We start from the raw sequence: 23731 nt of genomic DNA, 5'->3' as shown, positions 1-23731 counted from the left end.
CATTAGAAAGAAATGCTATCGTTTTCAAGGACTTTGGGCACTTAGTCCAGGGGTAGTTGGTTTGAGTAAAACTCGGCTAGAAAATCCAGCACTGACTGGTAAGTAGCAGAATGAGAATACTCTGGAAAGCTGTGATTATAGTTGGTGTTAAGTCTGAGCTGCCGATGGTCACATCATTGTGATTTCTCTTGGTCTTTTATAATCTGCTTGTCAAGTCTTTTTATTACAATAATTACATAAGTCAAAATTTTCCTTTCCAGTGCTATTCTTTTCCAGTGAGTACACATATTAAATTTCTGTATAATTTAGGACATCACCATTTGCTGAAAGTACTTACGCTATTTCTTTATCCTGACATTTTTAACTCCCAAATGACCCCTTATCTAGAAGACTATTCTTAAAATCTTAATATCTCTTATAGGAATTGGATAGTTTTCTGACTAAAAAATATCCATCTGCTCTGGTCACACTGTGACTTCTTTTCCGAGGTAGAAAATTATTCCATACTTGTAATTAACTTGTCATTTTCTATATGCACCATAATTTAAGATGATTTGACAAATTAGCACAAGCATTTCTTAGAGTATTTCAGGAGCAGCTTCTCATTTTCCTAAGAAGGCAGCAGGTGCTTTTTCTGTAAGTTTGGCATAATCTTTGCTCATCCTCAATGAGTGGCGTTAAAAAATAATTTGTCAGCTGGAATCCTAATCATTTGAAAGGCTGAGGGCATTTCTGAAAATGCTTAATAGCATTAGGGAGTAATTTTCTTATCAACCTGTATATCTGATCTAAATGGCCATGAGATTCTCCTGAGAGTGACTAGGAATTTGAACTTTAAACATGGCCCCTTAACACAGTATGGGTCTTTTTTGTAGAAGATCAAATACACTTTGATCTTTGAGGAACAGGGATTTTTGGTAGATTCTTTATCAAGTAAATTTTTAGGAAAAAATTATTGGTTTCCTCCAATTCTAGTAGGGTCTAATTTCTTTGATTCTGGTTAATCATGGTTCTAGTGAAATTTCATCATATGTCTCACACATGGTTGCATCCCCACCTAATGTTCTGAATGAATCTTTTACCTTATAGCATTTTTCTCAGATAACTCCTAGGTTATATCATTTTTTTTTTTTTTTTATGAGAGAAGTCTGAGTCTCTTGGGTGTTGAGTGACTTATGCAAGGTCACCCAGAAGGTCAATGGCAAAGCTAGAAATAGAATCTAGGTCTTGTGACTTCCAGTGTGTTTCTCCTAGATATGTGTTAGCTCCTGAAATTAATATGTTAATGAAATTGCCTTATGGGGTGTATAATTGCCATTCAACTTCTAGTCTGGAATTAGCTTAGGCAAATCCTTTCATCTCCCTCTGCACCTCCACCAACTCCCATATGTTCTAGTGTAGAAAACATTTTATTCAGAAAGCAATTGTAAGCAGCAAAGTGTGTGTGTGTGTGTGTGTGTGTGTGTGTGAGAGAGAGAGAGAGAGAGAGAGAGAGAAAGAGAAAGAGAATTTATACCCAGAAGTCTAGATTGGTACATTACATCAAGAAACTATTTTAAGATCCCAGAGAATTAACAAAAGATTCAAGGATTGTAAAGTATACATTAAGTGTAATATAAAATTCATATAGAAAGCCTTCAAGATCAGAAGGCCAGATGTCCATATTCTGGTTCTGTGAGTAGGCATGTTTCATGCCTCTATCAAATTTACATTATTTTGCAAATTACGTTTACAAGCATTTCTGCATTTTTTAATCCATACTACAATTATGAGAGATATTCATAAGCACACAGGATCCTGAAGCATCTTCTGAAATCTCAGAGAAGAAAAAAGGGATAATTTCTTGAATATATTTTCCTTAAGATTCAAATCCTTTTGCAAATCTGAAATTCATGAGTATAATATGGAGCAGTGCCATTTATCAGAAGATTCAATTCTCTGTCTATACAAGAGAATAGTTTATGTTATATTCATTTCCTTCCTCATACAGTTAGAATCATTGCGATGACATCCTAAAAATAATTTTGTAAAGAATGAAAGAATACAGATTATCATATCACTATTTTGCCCAGAAACTTTTAAATACGTACAAATTCAGTCCAAATGTATGTAGCATCCCCTGTGCTTTGGGGCCTGTGTGGACCGTGGCTTCCCCAGCTTCATGGGAAACCTCCGCTCAGTACGTGGCTTTTTCTCCTTGGGCTCTAAACACTGTTTGATGTTTGTCCCTCCATACTTTTGTGTCCCTCCATACATTTGTCTTTATGGCCTATAGACAACTCGAAGATTCTCTTTGCTTTCCCAAAGGCTGCCTATTGTCTGTGTGCCAGCCAAGCTGCGGGACCATTCTGAAGCTTCTTAAGACTTTCTCCACACAAGTTTCTTAGTAATGCCTTGATTCAGTATCACTGGACATGCCTTTGTCACTTATTTCCTAATTCAGTAGGTAGGTACCACCATATGACATCAGTTTTATTCTTAGCGTTTATGATACTGAAGTCTCATTAGCCTTCCACAGTTGTAGATCATAATTGTGTTTTCTGACTATTCAGGTTTGACTTTTAGGCTTTTCTGTGTGTCTTGTTTTGCGTTTGTTTTTGTTTTAATAAATCGTGTACTATTTGGTCTTCAAAAGTTGTCTTTTTTTGTCTTACATCTAGATTTTTAAAAAATTTAAGAGGCTCCTTAAATAAAGTGCTTTGTCAGTTACGAGCTGAATTTTTCTTTCAAGTACCCAGAAATCTGAAATGACAGTGCATTAAACAGGGAGATTTATTTTTCTTTCACTTTACCAGAAGCCTCCATCCAAAACTAATGCAGCAGCCCGACAATGTCCTTAGGCACCAAGCTCCTTCTTGCTTTCTGTTGTATGTTCCTTAGTGTGGGGCTCTTTTCCTTTTATGGAAAGATAAATGCAAATCTCCAGTCATCCTGTTCACATTCCTGGCATACAGAATGGGAAGCACCAAGGGCATGCCGGCTTGCTCTGTCAGATGTTAACATGCCACCCTGAGGTAACCCGGAGCTTTTGCTTACATTTTACTGGCTGGGATCCTGTCATGTGGTCGACCCTGGAGACAGAGGAAGGCAGGAAATGGAGGCCTTGAGCTCCCCACACCGTCCTTCTCATCAGAGTTGGGATTCATCAGGGAGTGGGGGCACAGCTATTCTTGGTGGGCACCTCACCCTCCCTTTACAAGTGCTTCTAGCATATTAGGCGTTCAGTAAATATTTGTCCCCTGAGATTTTTATTTGTTTCCAGATGCAAAATATGGTTAAGCTTTTTCAACAAAATGTATTCCTTTACTTATATGATGATAGGCAAAGATACAGTAAGTGGGGAGAGGGTAGAGCTCCTGAGGAGAGGCAAGTGATGGAGACCACAGATGGCTGGCCTGCTTGGAAGGTGTTTGTGATGTAGTAAGGAATATGAGGGTCCCTGGGTGGCGCAGCGGTTTAGCGCCTGCCTTTGGCCCAGGGCGCGATCCTGGAGACCCGGGATCGAATCCCACGTCGGGCTCCCGGTGCATGGAGCCTGCTTCTCCCTCTGCCTGTGTCTCTGCCTCTCTCTCTCTCTCTCTCTCTGTGTGACTATTGTAAAAAAAAAAAAAAAAAAAAAAAAAGGAATATGATTATTGTTGTTTACCCAGAGTTCTCATGCTTGCTAATCCTTGATCTTTCTTCTGCCCTTTTAATTGTTTACAGGGTAACTTCAAGGCGTATCCATCTAGGAAGCGTACCACACAGACAAATGGATTCTGTGTTTTCACAAAGTATTTCTTTTCCCGAGAAGTGAATCTTGAGGAAATGTGATTTAGTAGAGATCGTTGGTGTGTTTTAGGGTCAGGAGGCTCTGCGTTTGAGCTCAGCTCTGTCACTGACCAGTGGTATGACTTTGGATGCCTTCTTTTAAACTTTTCTGAGAATCAGTTTCTCTGTCTTGGGGATAATGACACTTCCTCACAGAACAGTCATGAGGATTAAATAGGAGAAATATTTAGAAGTACTTGGCACATAGTAGAAGCTCAACAAACGCAAGTTCCCTTTTTCCCCCCTTCATCTATGAAATGGCATGTTTTACTAGTTTCATAAGGGTTAAAAATCTCCCTATTAGTACAAATATAAATTTTTTTGTGCCCTATCCTATTAAGGTAGTTATCTAAAAATTCCCTTGTAACAAATGAATCGAACAAAAAGTAGTTGACCTTGATGTAATGCAGCCAGGGAGAGAAAGACAATGTGCCTTTCATTGTTTTTAAAAAAGATTTTATTTATTTATTCATAAGAGACACACAGAGAGAGGAAGAGACACAGGCAGAGGAGAAGCAGACTCCATGCAGGGAGCCTGATGTGGCACTCGATCCTGGGACCCCCAGGATCACGCCCTGAGCAAAGGCAGATGCTCAACTGCTGAGCCACCCAGGCACCCCACAGTGTGCCTTTCAAATGCTGGTTCCCTCAGCTTTCTGTAACTTTAGGTGGGCTCTAATGGAATTAAAGAAATTAATCCAACTATTATATTGGTGATTTTTTTTTTTTAAATCTGGAAACGTAGATTTAGCTATAATAAAATAGGTTAGCTTATTTTTCTTTTCACTGTACTGGGAAGGATCAGACAGGGACATTGGAGTTATGTATTTGAAACAGGTAAAATTGTGCCCAATATTAAGACATTGTTTGAGTAGACAAAGGTGACATTACTGAAATGTTAACTATATGACAGCAGAGGCTGCGTCACTTGATCATCACCGGACTCAAGTGCCCAATGTAGGGAAGGTACAAGGTTGGTATATAATTACTATTAGCTGATATATTTGTCTCCCTGTTGCATTCACTTCATTCTCACCTGTTTTCACACCTGTGGTGAAAAGCCATGCACTTAGGGGCCAGGTCAGCCGGTCCACCCTGCCTCTTCATTACATTTTTCCAGCTCCAGTTTGCTACTGTGGACAACTTGGTATCTTCACTGCCCTAGGTACACACCTATAAAATAAAAACAGCTCTAATGTGTTCAGCACTGATGACACCTTCCCTTAAGTCCTCGTGAGAACTCAAACCCAGTTTTGTATGAGGAATGTAAGGCTCGGGGGGGGGGGGGTGGGGGGCTGGCGGCCAAATGTCCTGCTCAAAGCACATGTCTGGTCTGTGACCAGGCCGGCCTGAGCTCCAGGTCAGTGCCGTGCCTGCAGCAGGCCGCCTCTCCCACCACATGGGCGTGCATGCTGCACTTGGCCTCCTCCCGCAGTCCTCTTGTGGTACCAATCTCACCTTCCTGCTGATCTTCCTTTTTCCTCTTGTCATTTTTCTTGTTGTGCACTCAATCTTGCCTCAAAGACAAAGCGATGAAACTGTATGTCAGAGTTCCTTAGAGCTCGGTGGGACTGTACGAGTCTCTTGAGGTTCACTAAAAGCCTGTTTGCTTTCAAAACTGATAGTAGGGGGAATCCCTGGGTGGTTCAGCGGTTTGGCGCCTGCCTTCGGCCCAGGGCATGGTCCTGGAGACCTGGGATCGAGTCTCATGTCAGGCTCCTTACATGGAGCCTGCTTCTCCCTCTGCCTGTGTCTCTGCCTCTCTGTGTGTGTTGTGTGTTTCTCATGAATAAATAAATAACATTTAAAAAAAATGATAGTAGGGACATGTGGGTGGCTTGGCAGTTGAGCGTCTGCCTTCAGCTCAGGGTGTGATCCCGAGTCCAGGGATCAAGTCCCACGTCAGGGGCTCCCTGCAAGGAGGAGCCTGTTTCTCCCTCTTTCTATGTTTCTGCCTCTCTCTCTGTGTCTCTCATGAATAAATAAAATCCTTAAAAAATGTTTAGTAAAAATTACTTATATTAAAAAAAAAAAATTATATTAAAAAAAAAAATTATATTAATTGAGTCCTACCAGTTTGCCAGCAGTTTGCCCATTCTATAGTATGAAGAATGTAGGACTCAATACTAGTGACCCGGTGGTTTAGGATCTGATCACAGAGTGGACTCCAAAGCCCCCGTCACCATGAGCCCCTGGACTGAACCTCCATATGAATGAGAGCCATGACTCATGTTGTTTTATAAACCACAATGCCTGGTCCGCATTTGGCAGTGAAGGCAGATTAAAAATCCTTGGGCTCAGACTCTTGCTTGGGGGCAGTCTTGGGACTGGCTCTCCTGGCCGTGCCCCAGCACCCCAAGTCAAATCTAGAAAATAATAATCTCTTTTTGGCAGAAGAAAGAAGCAAGCCTTTTGGTAATTTCAGGCATTAAACCCTCTGAGAGGGTAGGGTAGAGGTTTTCTACCCTTGAAGGTTATTAAAAATACTCGCTCCTCAGACAGTTCCTAAAGAGGAATTCAAAAGTCATTTTTGGTAGAAACACCACTGTCAGAAAGTGATTGTAAACGCTTCCTGATTGGCTGTGCGTGTTTGGACATCTACATTCAGTTGTGCTTGTGAAAATACCAGGAACTTCATTTTGTATAAAGTTTCAGAAGTCAAATCCGTTTACATAGTTCTAGTTCTGTCAAGATTCAAAGAAGTATTTTAACATCACTTTCCTAAATGCCAGGGAGAACCTCCAGCTTGAGTTCCAGGAAAGACTGTTACTGAGGTGACTTTATACACAGTGTGTGTATAAAACGTAGCCAAAAAAATCCTTATTGAAGTTAAGATGTACACATGGTTTACCTGAAAAATTCAAATTGTTAAGAGTATTTTAAAATGGCTTTAAATTTTTTAAGAGCTTGTAATTATAATGGGACCTCTGTAGGGTTAACGATGTTAAAGTTGCAATTTTCATACCATTGTATTTTCTCTATTTGTGCTCACTGAGAAGTAAAGACTCCCTCTGCTGGCTGTTTCGGAACATGCACTTTTTCTGGCTAGTGAATGCTGCAAAAAGGGAAACCCCCAAAACAACCTGTCTTGACATTCAGAAAGCTAGGTACTTGGGGACACGTGTTCATTTTTATTTTTATGTTGTGGTTTTTAGTTATCTAATACCTTTATCCGAGATGCCATATAGATGCAGCGGCCTAAAGCAGCGTGAAAGTTGGGAGATGCTGAGTGGGAAACACAGGGTCAGGTGGGAGCCCGGAGAGATTCCTGGGCTGGCTCCGCCAGTGAATAGCTGGGCATCCCCACACAAGTCAGCCCCTCTTCAGGATCGGCTTCTTTGTTTGTAAAATGAGAGGATTTCAGTGGGTGTTCTCTATGAGACCTTTGACCTTTAGTATTTTGTGTTTCGAACAGTATTGATCACATTTCTCTTACAGGAATGTACTCCATATGTGTTTTGCACTGATATCAAATAAATATTTAGGAAAACGAAGGAAAAGTAAAATTACAAAAATGGTTATAAATCACTTGCTCCTGGTACTGTCACACCATGGGAATGTTAGGTCTAGAAAGCGGTATTTTGTACGCTATTATAAGTTTATACTGTATATATACTATGATAATACCTCCCAAATGTCCCAGAAAGACTAAACACAGCATATTTCGCTGCTCCTATGGCACCTTAAATTACAAGAAGTGTCATTATTTTGCACTTCTCCAATTAAATCTGACATACCACTTATGGTAAGTTACATCCAAGTTTCAGAGAAGTTAAATGTGAGGAAATGTACTTTTAAAACTTAGTAAAATAAGGTTGTTCCTAAAAGTGCTTCAATTGATGCCAGGCAGCCTAAGAATTGCAGTAAAAAGTCCGATGTGTCCTGGGCACTAATAAATATTCTCCTTCCTCTCTTCCTGTTTGCCCCTCCCTAACTTGTCCTTCTCACTGTGGGACACTGTTTTTAACTCTTTTGCTTAGACATGTTGTATGGATATTCTGGGAATAAATGATCGCTTAAAGCCTGAAACGAGATACTGGAATAACATTGTGTCCAACATAAGCATGACCAATGGTTTTCTGCTTTAAATATGAATAAGCATTAGCACTTGTGAAGGTTTTTTTACTTCAAAGATGAATTAGTCAGCACTGGCATCTTCACAGGAATTACATGAGTTTTAAAAACACTGAGGTTCAGAGAACACTCCTTTGATGAAGTCATTGGAAACATTAGTGTGGGATTTGGGATTTGACCCTCTTTATTCATATTGGATTTAAGTCCTAAAATAACACACACACATACACACACACATATGTAGACGTGTCTGTGCGTGGTTTAGGGTATCTTTAGACTTCGTTTTTAATGTTCGCCTTCTTTTATAATGAAATTGGAGCTGTTTCTTTTGCCTTTTATTTCCCCTACCACATAACAGAGCACACTGAAAGGGCTTACGATGATTTCTTCTTTGCAAAAAACCCCCATCTAAGTCTCTTTTGCTATCCTGGAGGGAGAAAGGACCAACAAGGAAGGAGCAGCCTGTAGGGCCCTTGGCCTGAGAAAGAGGCAGAAAAGGTCAAGAGCAGAGTTGGAGACTCAGATAAAGCAGAGGGGCATCCAGGAGACTTTCTGCAGCCCCCTTGACCTGCAGACTGGCTTTCTTCTCCTGGTTGGAAGCCTGGCCAGGCCCTGGTTTGGCAGTGTTGCTCTTCCAAGCTGCTCTTCCAAGCTTTCAGTGATAAATCCCCTGCCATGCCAGCTTTGGGGCATTTCCACACTGGGACCCTTTGGCTTAATGCTGAGTGGGAAACAAATTAATACATTCTAAATCTCCATCCTTATATTTTGAATTTATATCCAGAACTTCTGGAAGTTCTGCATGGATCTCCAGTGATAGAGGTCCTTCAACTCTGGATTCATTTATCTGTATATCCAGGCATGCCCTGTGATTTTCCTGTTGAGATGAAATAACATACAAAGGTACACGCATTCAGAGTTTTTACAGAGATTGCTGTGGGGATGACCCAGCTTGTGACCCTAAAGACTGCAGGCTAATGGAAAGAGCCTGGCTCTTTCGTTGGTGACTGGATGGACCTACCTCACCCAACTCAGTGCTGTCTTCATCTGGTTTTGAATGTGAGAGAAAAATTAACCTCAGCTTGGTTAATTAAGCCATTGTAGGGTAGATTTTTCTGTTACTTATAGAACCTGCTTCTAAATGGTTAGATCCTCCTGTGGTTATTTATCGTATTCTCTTACCACTTTGTAGTCATATTCTTGTAAAAGTATCATTTAAAACTTAATTCTGTTATTTCCAACCACTGAAAAAAGTCAGTCGTGTATCTAAAAAATGATCCCATCTGTGGTGGCCGCCTCACTGGTTTGTGCTGATTGGTGAGGACCCTCTTTCTGCAGGCCTCCTGGCCCTGGCGCTTCCTCACCTGCTCTGCATGACTTAGTCCCTCTGATCTTGGCAAAGTGGTCTGGCTGCCGTTGTAGGCATATTTTTGCTTCTTTAGACCTTGGTGTGTCTCTGCCAATAAATATTTGTCCTGCCCGGGTGTCCTTGGACCGTGTGTGTGTGTGTGTGTGTGTGTGTGTGTGTGTGTGTATCTGTCTATCTGTCTGCGTATCCGTGTATTCACACAGAGTACCAGAATTGAAATGGACCGGAGAAATCACCTTATCCACCTTTGTTCAGTTCACAGATTTCATGAAAACTTGTGTATGTTTTCTCTTCGGTCTCAATGTATTTTTTTCTCCCCTGGAGATTTTCAAACCCTATGAAGTTTCAGAACTACTGTTTTAAAATCCCTAATGTTGTCTTCTACAGGGCTATACATGATAGGTTCATTCATCACTAAAAGAATAGTTTTGGTTATCAGCTGTGTTCCAGGCACCTTACTAACTGTTGGGACACAATGGGAAGCAAACATTGATATCATTCCTGCTGTCATGCAGCATTTTCAGCAGTGGAGGCTGATGGATAGTAATTACATGGTTTTGGACATACCTACATGGAACAAAGGGCCTGGACCTAAACTGGAAGGGCCATTGAAACTCCCTGCAGAAATAATAGTTCGTCTCAGGGATGAAAAGTAGAAGGTGGGGAGACAGTGTAAAAAGCAGCTCTAGTAGTGTATGCAAAGGCCCTGTGTCAGGAAGGAGCATGGCTGTTTCAAGAAACTGAGAAAAAATAGTATGTTTGGTGTTAGAGAATAAGGAAAGGATTATAAGGCATCAATTTGAAAGGAGCTATGTGGAATAGACCTGTTTGTACCAGTCAATTTCTGTAGTTCTGATATTGGTGACAGTATCTGTTTTGAGTTAGTATCTTATAACTAATTGAATATGTATTCTTCATGCTTAAATAAAATGTATTCTTGAAATCTTTTTTTTTTTTTAATTTTTTTTTAATTTTATTTATTTATGATAGTCATACAGAGAGAAAGAGAGAGAGGCAGAGACACAGGCAGAGGGAGAAGCAGGCTCCATGCGCCGGGAGCCTGATGTGGGATTCGATCCCGGGTCTCCAGGATCGCGCCCTGGGCCAAAGGCAGGCGCCAAACCGCTGCGCCACCCAGGGATCCCTGAAATCTTTTTTAATGGAGAGAATTTAAGATATCCTACAACGTGGTTTCTCTAAACTATGTACTATTTTGCTCTTAATAAATATTTGACAGCTAGAAAAATAACACAAGGTGGCAATAAAGAAGCAGTAGCTTTTCATGAGCTATTAGGGCCTTTTGGAACAGGTTTTGTTTTTAAAATATACCATTTTTTTTAGAGATTTGGAATAAGTAATAATGAATATATTATTTTCCATTTCCTTCAAGGGAACACACTGAGTTGCTTAATTCAAAATATTCAAGAATGTCTTCTTTTATCTCAGGACACTGCATTCCTTATTTAGAAGAATGTAAAAATCCAGGGCTGCTCTGACCTTGATATAAAAATATTTCTCATGATTTAGGTACATTCCCTATCTGTTAAAAATAATAGAGGGAAAAAAACCTGAAACATTGAAAGATAGCTTTATAATCTTTTTTTTTTTTATGATAGTCACAGAGAGAGAGAGAGAGAGAGAGAGAGAGGCAGAGACACAGGCAGAGGGAGAAGCAGGCTCCACGCAGGGAGCCGGACCCAGGATTCCATCCCAGGTCTCCAGGATCACACCCTGGGCTGAAGGTGGCGCTAAACCGTTGAGCCACCCAGGCTGCCCACTTGGATAACATTTAAAGAGCTTTTAAAGAGCTGTAGAAATAAGCTTTACTTCACACCTCTGTGGGCCTTATTTATTGCTTCCTATTAACGGTATGTAAACAACATATATAATTAATAGATACAATAAAAGAATTAATGTTTCATTTTAGAAGTTAGATACTTTTCATTATAGTAAGGTCTTGGTAGTTAAACATGCTGTTTAAATTATTTTAAATTAAATAGTAATTCATAAGAATCAATGTTTAATTACATATTAAATGTAATATTTGAATGTCATTAATTTAAAAATTAAATTTAAATTTTCCCAAAGTAGAAGCTTTGACACAGGAGATAACCATGTCCCAGTGATCTTTTTTCTCTTCTTTTGCTCTTTCTTTCTTTTTCTCCTTTTCTTCTTCCTTCTTTTCTTTTAGTTTTTCTCACTTCATTTTGTGGATTCTTGGTCATATATTTATGCTTAAACAATGCTCATTTTTTTACCTGCTGAATGATTATTCCTCCTTCCTCCTTCTTTAAAAAAAAATGATAAGGGGGGGAAAGCTACCCTGTAGTTAATTACTTATCAAGGGGTTACTGCCCCCTTTACTCTGTGACATTGCCACATGACTGATGACAACTCTGAGTTCATTCCACATATTCCAGGATGGATCCAGGTTGGGAAGGAACTAGCTATACCATGCCATCACATTCCTGGGGTCTGCAGGGAGGAAGACAAAGGCTGGCCATTTGGTCATTGCCCAGTGCTTTCCTAAGTTTTTGAATAATCTGTTCTGAGAATCAGAACAGTGATTGTAGCAGATGGTGATTGTAGCAGATGAATACTATGCGTGCTTTGGGGGCAAGATGATATGTATTGGAGTGACTTTCAAATTTGATCTCGGGGATCCCTGGGTGGCTCAGCGGTTTGGCACCTGCCTTTGGCTCAGGGCGCGATCCTGGAGTCCTGGGATCGAGTCCCACATCAGGCTCCCGGCATGGGGCCTGCTTCTCCATCTGCCTGTGTCTCTGCCTCTCTCTCTGTGTGTCTATCATGGATAAATAAATAAAATCTTTTAAAAAAAATTTGATCTCTTTGTTTTTCAGAAATGGCCGTTGTCTTATATTTTAAATATATTATCTTTTAGTCTCAAGGCTTTAGGGGCCCCAAACTTTCTTCTAAAAAGTTAACCATTTCTTGCCACTTCTGTATATTTGAATGTTGTTGTGTCTACTGCTTTGAAAATGGGTTTTTAATCTCTTGCTGCCACTTTTGTGGAGGGCAGTCTAAAGGACTTGAAGTATAAAGTGTATAAACTGCCTTGATAAGGATGTCAGCCAAAACAGAGGTCTGCTCTGCTCACATTCCAGCATATCCCCTGCAGGGGTTACTGTGTCTGTGCAGAACGTTTTCACTGCTAGATGCCATATACTCCCAGAGCAGTTTTTGAAGCTGTAAACCACTCCAAAGGCCAAGGTTGCCCTGACTGTCAGGATTACAGTGACACGGAAGGGTTGCCTAAACACAGCCTGTGTGTACATGGTTGGCTGTCCTTGGGCGCTCTGTTTATGCTGCAGGGATGTTATAGACAGACCTTATCGTGCATGTCTTTCTTGCTGGTCAAGTATCTATTCATTGATGAAACAAAGAAAGCTCCTATTCTTTAGTGTCAGGCAGGATTTCTTCCTGCTGGCATATCATTTCAGATGATCAGTTGGTATGCATAATATTTTCCTCCCCCTATTTTTTTCATGTTATAAAGGAAAGCTGGGAATTTGGACCGCCGAACTGGAAATTATAATATCCCTTTATTAAGTAGCGTAATTATATGATCTTAAAATCTCTTCTTTACCGTTCAGTATGTAGAAGAAACAGGATACCACTATTTTGCCCTAATGAGTCTTAAGAACAGCCCTGCTATTGTTTTTTTTACTTGATCACAAACATTTTTAATCTAGTTTTATTTTTTAAGATTTATTTATTTATTCATGAGAGACACAGAGAGAGAGGCAGAGACATAGGCAGAGGGAGAAGCAGGCTCCATGCAGGGAGCTTGATGCGGGACTCCATCCCGGGAGTCCAGGATCAGGATCTGAGCCAAAGGCAGACACTCAACCGCTGAGCTACCCAGGCGTCCCTTTAACCTAGTTTTAATCCATCCTAGTCATGGAGGTTTTCAGATGACTTGACTTCCTCTCTTAAATAGGACGGTTTTGTGGAGTAATACTTTTGGCAAGGGACATATTCAACTCTACTAGAGAGTATAGGCTTAGATTATCTTTCCCTTTTTCATAGATTTCAAGGAGAAATAAATAGTAATAAAATGAGACTCTGACAAGGCACCCTTTTGTAGAATAAGGAACTTTTCACATTTATTGAGTAGATTTCAGAGATGACAGGGATTTTCCGCTGCTTTCATATCAATTAAAATACAATTTTAATGGATCCCTGGGTGGCTCAGTAGTTTAGACCTGCCTTCGGCCCAGGGAGTGATCCTGGAATTCTGGGATCGAGTCCCACATCAGGCTCCTTGCCCTGCATGGAGCCTGCTTCTCCCTCTGCCTCTCTCTCTGCCTCTCTCTCTCTCATGAATAAATAAAATATTTAAAAAATATATAATTTTATCATTCTTAGATAAATGTGTATTTGGGGATAAATGTCAAAATTAAATAAAAGTTTAAAAATACGAGTTTGAAACTGAGCTCAAAAGAAAATATTAAGCTTTACTTCCAGCAGGTGTTACTCATTTTAAAATGAGTACATGTACCTATTCCAAACATTGAATTGGCCTAGTCCTTCTAAATATATGTCTTTTGATTCTTGACAACCTGTGTCTTTCAAATTTGCAGTGACATAGTCTGAAAAAAATAATTGGCATTTCCTAATTGGGTAGATACCTTTTTCATTTTCCCTAGATTTACCTCCTGTTCAATTCTTGCCCACTTCTTGAATTTGGCTTAGGCTTCAGAAGGTCTCCAGTTTAGTTTTGCTTTTTTTTTCTTTTAAATTTCTCAGTTCCTCTGATATAAAAGAGGCATACTTCTGTTAGCCCAGGTGATGGGAGTTCACTGGAAAGAAACATGGGTAGCCAGGAATTACTGGGAACCTTCTCAGTGGCCACCATGACATTCTCCCCCACCCCACCCCCATCTCAGGCATGGGATTTTCCAGGTGGCTTCTGAGGGAATTGAGACAGTGGCTCATGGTTGTGCCACGTGAAGGAGCAGCCACAGGGTCAGATCCTCTTTTCCCCTCAGGAGTGGACATCTTCAAATGGCTTTTGTCAGGAGCATGCACCAGCACCTGATCCAGTTGGTGGTAGCCACAGCACATGGAGATACAGTGGACAGCGTCCCTTAGAATCCTACCAATTATCTAACCTGGATACAAATCCTCAAGACACATGCTAAAGAGCATTAACCTCCTGCATGCCATCATGGGAAACACTGAGATTCCAAACGGACCTTGGGATCTTAGTGAACCACATGTATTAATGAACGAGAAAATGAATCAATTGAAGTGAAAGCTCAAACAAGTGCACCTGATTTTGACTGTGTATTTTCATATACCACTTTATATAGCAACCTCAGTGATTTCACAACTCAGAACTGCCCACAAACAGCGATACTAAGTCAATTCTTACCTAGAACTATTTATCAGAAAACTTGTTTCTTTCTTGATTATTGAAAAGAATTTTAATTTACCGAGCTTATTCACATACTTTGTGACAAAATATTTTTAAAGTTTATAAATATGTATTGAGTCCCTCCTATGTCAAAAACACTTTGATTGGCACTACAGGGGTACAAAGTTCATTTGTTCCAAAGATCTTTATTAAACCATACACTGCCTTGGGCTAGGTACCTTAAGTATGATGTCAAATGATAAATAGATCCTTGAAGGGATTTATTAGTACAGTTGAGGAAAAAGACATGCAAATAGAAAATTACAAAATAAGAGCATGTAAAAAGGGCACTATAAATTACAAAGCCTTGGGCAGTCAGGGAGGACTTTCTGAAGGCAGTGCCATGGAAGCTGGGGCCAAATGATAAGGTAGGAATTTGCCAAATAAAGCATGTTATTGGTGGTTGAAGCATTGATTCCAAGTAGAGGATAACTCACATGCAACCAAGAACAGGTTGCAAGTACTTGTCACATTTGGCTAGGATCACAGAATGATCTGTTGTGTAGGTTGGTTTCCTGGAGGGTGTGCATGTCGTGTGCATGCTAGAGTTTGGGCTTTATTGCATGGGTTCCCTGATTCTCTTTTTACTCCTCTTGATCTTTGAGACTTTCTTGCCTCTAAGTCAACATTACATATTGGTATTTCTCAGGGTTTGGTCCTAGATTGTCTTTTCTTTTGTTCTTCCTTTTCTCCCTCACCAGATGTATCCATGTCTATGTGTTTGTTTACTACTTAAAAGCTCGATGGTTCTGATGTCAGTTCTGAACTTAGGACCATGCATCCCTGTTACCACCATCCTGCCCATCACTTTGGTTTCCTTAGGAACAGGCTACCTGTTGGCTGCCCCTGTCATCCCTCACTTCTCTTAGTCCTTAGAACCTGCCAGATTCCTTCTGGCAGGTTATGTCTCTCCTAACCCCATTTTATGGTTAGTAATATACAGCATTTTTATGCCCTAGTTTGTAATTATTTTTTTAATACTGCTTTCCCTACTAGACTTTAAGCTCTCTGAAGGAAACAACAGTCACTCTCTGTGACAGCCTTGTACTAAAACACTTAGTGAAGGATGTGCACCTTATAAGAGATCTTAGTAAACATGATGAGCTGCTTGAGTTAGGACGATGAGGAGCCACTGAAGAATTTCATTAGCAGAATGACCCGATTGGATTGACAATTAGCAAGTTTATTCTGCTAGCAGTATGGAGACTGAACTGGAGGGAGTCCACGGCTAGAGCAAGGGAGATAAGTAGGTGGGTGTTACCACTAGACACTTAGAGCCTCACAGCACATATGTGATAAAAACACAGAGAAATCCAATTCAGCTGATCCAGGAGCTCAGAGATACTCTCAGGACTCTATCTCTTAGCGTGGCTCATTCCATGGGGTCCTCATTTTCCCAGTCTTTACTTTTGTGGATGCTATCTGCTTCATCCTATGTCTGCCTACTGGAAAAGAGAGTCCACTCTATAGTTATGTGAATAGATTCTCAGATTGGCTCTGACTGGCTCTGGTTAGGTCTTATGCTCTTCTCTGAAATAATTACTGTTGGCAAAGGGATTCTGGGTGCTGGTTGATCAGTCTGGATAATATCTATCAGGATCTGAGGCAGTGGCCCACTGGTAAGCTGGCCCTAAAAATATGTTGTTTTTTTTTTTTTTTTTTTTAAGGAAGACCTTATTTGTAGCAATTGCCAATTTCTTTAGTATACATGCTCACACCATGGCTGATTTCAAGGTGGATGCCTGGCTTGCAGTTCCTGAACATTTAACAACTGGCTCTTTTTTAAGCAAACAAGCCCCCTCCCCATGGCTGAGCTGATGGTAGAGTTTACAGAACTACAAAGACTGATGGTGGGGGAGGGAGTGTGCTCTCGAAGGCAATAAGAATTTTGTTAGAAGAAGATAGGTGCCTGGTAGCCAGTCCAACAAGGAAGTTTGCACTGTACCATGCAAAGTATGCTTTGGTGTCATGATTTTATTTTACCTAAGAATTTTTTAAAGTTCTTGTATCATTTCCTTGAATAACATTGTTAAGCTCTATATAATATTCCATTCTAGGAAAGTACTGTCAGTTATCATTCTTTCATTGTTGAATATTTAGATTGATAGAATTATATGTAATGCTTTGTTGGATATGTCTATGCCTGAAGCCATTTTTCACATTTAGGACAGAGTTGCTGAGATAGTTTAACTATGTGAAATTACTGAATCAAAGGAATGGACCATTAATACTTTACAACAGGTGTACAAAATAATTTTACCAATTCATATCACTCCTGTCACTGTAAGAGAGGAAGTGTTTCATCACACTGTTATTAAGGGTAATTTAAAAAATTGGTAGGACAGAATTGGTACATCATTTTAATTTGCACTTGCTTGAATTACTAAAAATGTCCATATTTTCATAACAAGTGTTTTCTTATAGTGAATTTTCTTACCATTTCTCACTTGTGTAATGTGCATATGTTGATCTTACTATACTATTATCATAGGTATTTATCTTCTTATAATTAATTTACTATATAACATACCATAATTAATAGCAGAAATTCTAGCACATAGCACTACTTGGTAAATGTTGAGGGGACTATCGTATATGAAATTCTCTCTAATTCTGTGTAATTTAGGGTGACATTAGCTCCTGTAATAGATAAATACAAATTCATAGTAAGTGAACACAATAAAAGTTTATTTCTTGCTTATGTCAAAGTTACATATGGGTATTCTTAATTGGCTCATGTGGTCATGAAGGGGCAAAAGCTCCTTCTGTCCCATGACTTTTCTTCCCTCTTGGTCCTTGTCATTACCATTCAGTGCGAGGGTGGTATAATTGGTATATTGGGGGGCAATATATGGGAGGTTTTTATGGCCTAGGCCTGATAGTGCAACATTGAATGTACTTATACTCCATTGACTAACACTCAATCCCACGGTCACAACTAATTGCAAGGGAAAAAAGAAAAGGATTTGATATACATCTAGCCAGTCTACCAAAATCTCCATAACCTGAAATAGAGAAATCTTTTCATAAAGGCTGATTCTACTTATTGCTTTTACTACCTATATGTATCTGGAAATAAATTACCCATGCTACTTGGATAATTTACAGGATATAAATATGGAATGGAAATATTATTAAGAGATATGAGGCTTTTTAATAGACCAGAGTGGTAGAGAAATGACATTAAATGGTCATTCAGTGTCCTCTTGTAGACACTGAAGAGAGTGGAAGTTGTCAGACCAAGTGGTTTTGACAGATTATAAACAAGTCTTGGATAGGCAACATTCATTCAGTGTTTTAGGAAATTAAATGTACAAGAATCCATATAAGGACTTTGTAATCAGCACAACCAGTAAGTTTTTTTTATGACTTATTAGAATGATATTTTTAATAGGATATGTTAGCTCATTTTCTTGTTTCTACCTACACAGGTAATTAAAGTATACAGTGAAGATGAAACCAGCAGGGCTTTAGAGGTACCCAGTGACATAACTGCCCGAGATGTTTGCCAGCTGTTGATCCTGAAGAATCATTACATTGATGACCACAGCTGGACCCTTTTTGAGCATCTGCCTCACATAGGACTAGGTAAGGATGCAGAACCATAGTCCACATCATTGCATTTCTGTTCATTTCAATCATATGGCAAAGATTTTCTTCAGACAGAAAGAAAAGAGAATTATGAATAGTCCTTTTCTTTATTTTTGGTGTTGGTGGTTGGGAGACAAAGAATGTATCACAAAGTGAAAGTAAGGGTAGAAATATTACACATTTCCTACACTTCTTTTTTTTAATATTTTATTTATTTATTCATGAGAGGCACAGAGAGAGAGAGAGAGAGAGAGAGAGAGGCAGAGACACAGGCAGAAGGAGGAGCAGGCTCCATGCTGGGAACCCGATGTGGGACTTGATCCTGAAACTCCAGGATCACACCCTGGGCTGAAGGTGGTGCTAAACTGCTGAGCCACCTGGGCTGCCCCATTTCCTACACTTCTTTGTTTAAATAGCAATCGATGGGAATTTGGGAGCCAAAACATAAGGTACAAATTGATAGATAAATTTCTTTCTTGTTTTCAAGATTTTATTTGTTTATTCAAGAGAGACACAGAGAGAGGCAGAGACACAGATGGAGAGAGAAGCAGGCTCCCTGTGGGGAGCTGATGTGGGACTCAATCCCATGACCCTGGGATCATGACCTGAGCCACAGGCAGTTGCTTAACCACTGAGCCACCCAGGTGCCCGATAGACGAATTTCATAATAATCTTCGGTAGCACAATGAACAGTTTTTGAGAAGTTAATAAAATAAACTGTTTTTTGAATTGTCACACAGACATGGGAAGTATCAATAGTGGTAGTTCTGGCACCTTAACTTTTTCTTGAAGAATTAAGTAACTTCTTTACCTTTTAAAGTCACAAACATAAAGAACAATTGTTAAAAAAATATATTTTTAATTTGAAGTGCATCTCTGTGTTGTAAAATGTAGAGGGTTTTTCCCCCTAATTTTTAAGAATAAATTATAGAAGATTTTCATTCTTCTGCTAGAGGGAGACAAAATTTGGCAACAGTACTATTTTACCTTTTCTTATTTTTACAGATATTAGTGTTAAAAAAACCATGTTCCCATAATAAGTAGTGAAAAAGAAGTAAGTTTGCTATGATAATGTCATTCGATTCTTTGAATTCCATATGAGTTTCCTGTGGCTGCTGTAACAAATGACCGTAAACCTGGTGGCTTATAACAACCAAAATTTATTTTCTCACAGTTCTGGAGGCCAGAAGTCTGAAATCAGTATCACTGACTTGAAATCAAGGTATTGTCAGGGACACACTTCCTCTGGAGGTTCTAGGAGAGAATCTGTTCCTTGCCTCTTCCAGCTTCTGGTGGCTGCTGGCATTCCTTGGCTCTGGCTGCATCACTTCAATCTCTGTCTCTGTGGTCACAATGGAGCTTCCTCTTCTGTCTGTCAAGTCATCCTCTGCCTCTCTCTTACAAAAATGGTACTGTTTAGAGTTTACCCAGATAATCATCCAGGATAATCTCTTCATTTCAAGATCCTTTAATTATATCTGCAAAATCCTTCCCCCCAACCCCCCTCCATATCAGATAACATTCACAGAAAACCTGAATTCTGAAGGTATGTCATACTGGCCAGTATGACATGCTGTCTCGCCTTCTTAGAGCAGAAAAAGTTCAACATATATTTTCTGCATTGTTGTTTGTAACTAATTTAACTTCTATTCATGACCATGAATCTCCTAAAAGTATAGTTTTAACTCTCAATAGATACTCGCCATATTCTAAACTACTTTTATATGTGTTTGTGAGAATACAGCTTTTTTTTTTTTTTTTAAAGATTTTATTTATTTATTCGAGAGAGAGAGAGAGGCAGAGACACAGGCAGAGGGAAAAGCAGGCTCCATGCAGGGAGCCAGATGTGGGACTTGATTCCGGGTCTCCAGGATCAGGCCCTGGACTGAAGGCGGCGCTAAACCACTGAGCCACCCAGGCTGCCCAAGAATACAGCTCTTAATTAGCTTACTATGTAATTACAATATTTTATACTCTTAATTTTTTCTTTTGGAGCAACTTTAAAAACTTTTTTTTTTTTTTTTTGGTTATAGTCACTACAATTAATCCCTAAAAAATAGCTTGATGTTTAATGATAAAAATCTACTCTTTAAATCAAGCATCAGTTTTCACTGAAACCACACAGAAAATTATATTAAGGAATAAAATGCACAGGTCTTTTAATGTAGAGGCTTAAAATGGAACATTGAGAATTAATTTGAGTTACATACTAAATTTAAACTTTTAGGCATCAAATAGAAATGTATTTATCCATTACTCTATTTTCTGGAAATGCTGAAATAAAATCAAAGATGTGAGAATAGTGTCTCATGGCTTCATCAACCATGCATTAGACCAAAGATTATGAGAAAGAAATTGTTTCACAGCTTTCTTGTGTTCTTTTTCTTTCCTTTTGTTTTCACTTAGATTATATCTTTTAAAAAAAAGATTTGATTTATATATTTGACAGAGAACATGAGCCTGTGCACACACAAGGCAGGGGAAGAACAGAAGCAGCCTCTGCACTAAGCATGGGGCACAAGGTGGGCTCAGTCCCAGCGCTGCTCAACTGACTGAGCCACCCAGGCACCCCACTCAGGTTGTATCTTTAAACAGAAAAATGCCAATATAATGCTGCCCCAATACTAACGCGTATTAGATTTACCAGCTTCTTTTTCTTTCTTTTATTGGTTTATTTATTAGCTGCTTTAGTTCTGTAAGGATGCACTGAAACATTAGATGATAGCTAATGAAAATCTCTATTTTCTTTCTTTCTTTCTTTCTTTCTTTCTTTCTTTCTTTCTTTCTTTCTTTCTTTCTTTCTTTCTTTTTTCTCCGTTTTAACATAATCTGTGTTTCCTTTTGTGGACTACTTTCTTTTTGTGTATGTGTGTGCACCTAAAAATTCATCTTATTTTTTTTTTTCTTTTCACTTTACAGATTTCAAAAAACTAGGAACTCTCCCTGCCTTTTCCTGTTGACTTACTCAAACAGCTTAAATATCTATTTATTGACTATTTTATGCCAAGCCTATTTTGTGTGTAGATCTTGGGGAGTAGATTATGAACATAACAGACAAAAGATACTGCCCTTACGAGTTTGCATTCTCATGGGAAGAGAAAGTAAGAGACATATGGCTAAAATTTGTAATCCCTTAGGTGATGATAAGTATAGGTTTCTCCTGCTATCTGTAAGTAGAGCACTCCTGTGAATACTTTTGTAAGCTGAAATGGTATAGAGCAAAGAAGTATTTACTGTTAATTTATATGGGAAAACATTTGAGCATTCCCAGATCCCAGAAATAACCTCTCTTAGCATTTTCTGATATCTTAGGACACATCTTGCCAACAGATGCACAAAATAAAACAAGATAAAGCACAGATGCTCCCAGACAAAGTTCAAAGCTATGAGGGCTTGCTTGATGCTGAGATGCTGAGTGTAGTTCCCTGGAAGGAGCTTGGCAGGACCGCTCTCCCTGCTGCTCCGTGGAGCCTGCTGCCTTTATAAGGGCTCATTGCAAAGCGCACGCTGAATGGTATTTTCACTTTTCACCTTTTTTGTAAAAGCAAAAATCCTCCTTGGATTTCTGTTGGTTGGCATAAACAGGTACTAATGTAGGTCTTTTTTTTGTAAAAGCAAAGGGGTGAAATGTGAACTTTTAAAAACCTCGAGTTGCCTGTGCTGGGGAAAAGAGGAAAAGGCAAGGAAGAAGGAAAGAGCATCTTGGCGGAGGAGGGGGAGTGGGCGACACAGTTTAAATAGAGGGATCAGTGAAGGTGTCCCTGAAGTATGATGTTGAGGAGAATATTTGTGGCAGTGTGCTTGTGTTCAGGCAGCGGCCAGAGGCCAGTGCTTTTGGAGCAAGAGTGCAGAGTGATGGAGTGGATTTCGGTAGGGTTGCTGCAGAGCCAGCTCATATAGGGTCTTATATTCCACGGAGGGGCTTGGCTTTTACACCGAGTGAGAAAATAAAGTGACTGGAGGTCTTTGAGTCAGAGAGCAATATGATCCTGATTTAGTTTTGAAAGTACAGTTGACCCTTGAATAACATGGGTTTGAACTCTGTGGATCCACTTATATGTGTTTTTTTCCCCCAATAAATCCTGTTCAGTACTGTAAATTTATTTTCTCTTTCTTATGATTTTCTTGATAACATTTCTTTTCTCTAGCTTACTTTTGTGTGAGAATACAGTATATAGTACATGTAATGTCAGAATATGTATTAATCGACTGCTTATATCATCAGTAAGCCTTCCAGATTTTTGACTGCAAGGGGAGGTCTGTACCCCTATCCTCCACATTGTTCAAGGGTCAACTGTATACTACCAAGAAGGCCAGAATTCAACCGTCTAGAGGCTAATAAGCAACTTTGTTTTGCTTCTACATCAAACTACCTATGGCTTCCTGGATCAATAAATCCTGGCCTATCTGTCATTTCTGTCATTTCTCCTTGTACCATCTTCACAGTATAGTCTACACTGGTATGAGATGTGATACTTTTGAGACTCTGAAGCTTTAGAGGTGAGAACATGGTGACTTGTGGGATAGGTGAGAGAGAGTTAAGGGTTTTCTGTACTTGAGGTCACTTTAATGACCAAGAGGAGCTTAGGAAAGGGTCAGAGACATTTTATATTGTTAATAAATATGCTACTATTGTTGCTTTTGATATGTTAAAACACATCACAAATTCTAAAGTCAGATGGAAGAGCACTTAACGTTCAAAATATGATAGATTTATGGAATTGAAAGTGTTTTCAGAGAGACATTTTCTATGGCAAAGGAAACTTCAGTTTTAGTAGTAGTTTTTTTATTTTATTTTATTTTATTATTTTATTTTATAGTAGTTTTAATATGAATGCATATGTGTGATAGCTGCTATTAATGTGCATCGTATACATGCAAGGCACAGAATGAGAGGTTTAACGTTTAATGTTCTCATTACTTAGCCTCATTGCAACCCTGCAAGATGTGTTTTCTCATCTCCCTTTGACATATAGGAATACAGAGACTCAGTGATGAAATTCCTTGCCTAGAATCAAACATGGCTCACATGTGGGTCCTTTCAGATTCTAAAGTCTACGCATTTTCCACTGAAGTGAGTTTGTTTCTCTTCACGTTCCTAGGATTCCATGGTTGGTTTGTCTCTTTCTCACTCTCCATCTTTGTCTCTCATGCGTGGTTTGAGTAAAAGTTAAAATTTTGAACGCTCAAGAAAATTTTCAGATAAATTTTTCTTAACAAGGTAGTATTGAAATTACTGTGGTCCACCTCATCTAACCCAGTTCACTTCATAGCAGAGCAAACTATTTCTCTTGACTGAGCAAGAGGATCGTGTTGGAAATTACTTATCCTTGAATTGGTTTATAACATAAACGGTAATATGACATTTGGAACTCTGAATACAATATCAATATTTCATCTCCTCTGGCAGTAATTATTTAACGTATGCTGCTGGGATTTTTAATAGG

General features: G+C 39.2%; 1 protein-coding gene across 2 annotated transcripts in view; it reads left to right on the top strand.

Moving 5' to 3' along the window:
- Positions 1 to 23731, top strand: part of GRB14 (growth factor receptor bound protein 14) — a 114737-nt gene that overhangs the window by 54235 nt on the left and 36771 nt on the right. For both annotated transcript variants that reach the window (XM_041722219.1, XM_041722220.1), the window contains one exon: positions 18125 to 18281. In XM_041722219.1, coding sequence (XP_041578153.1) covers positions 18125 to 18281 — 157 coding nt within the window. The remainder of the gene's footprint in view (positions 1 to 18124; positions 18282 to 23731) is intronic.

This window comes from Vulpes lagopus, chromosome 11 (assembly GCF_018345385.1).
Source record: "Vulpes lagopus strain Blue_001 chromosome 11, ASM1834538v1, whole genome shotgun sequence".
NCBI lineage: Eukaryota > Metazoa > Chordata > Mammalia > Carnivora > Canidae > Vulpes > Vulpes lagopus.
Note: the sequence above shows the minus strand (reverse complement) of the source record. Positions and strands in the feature narration are given on the sequence as shown.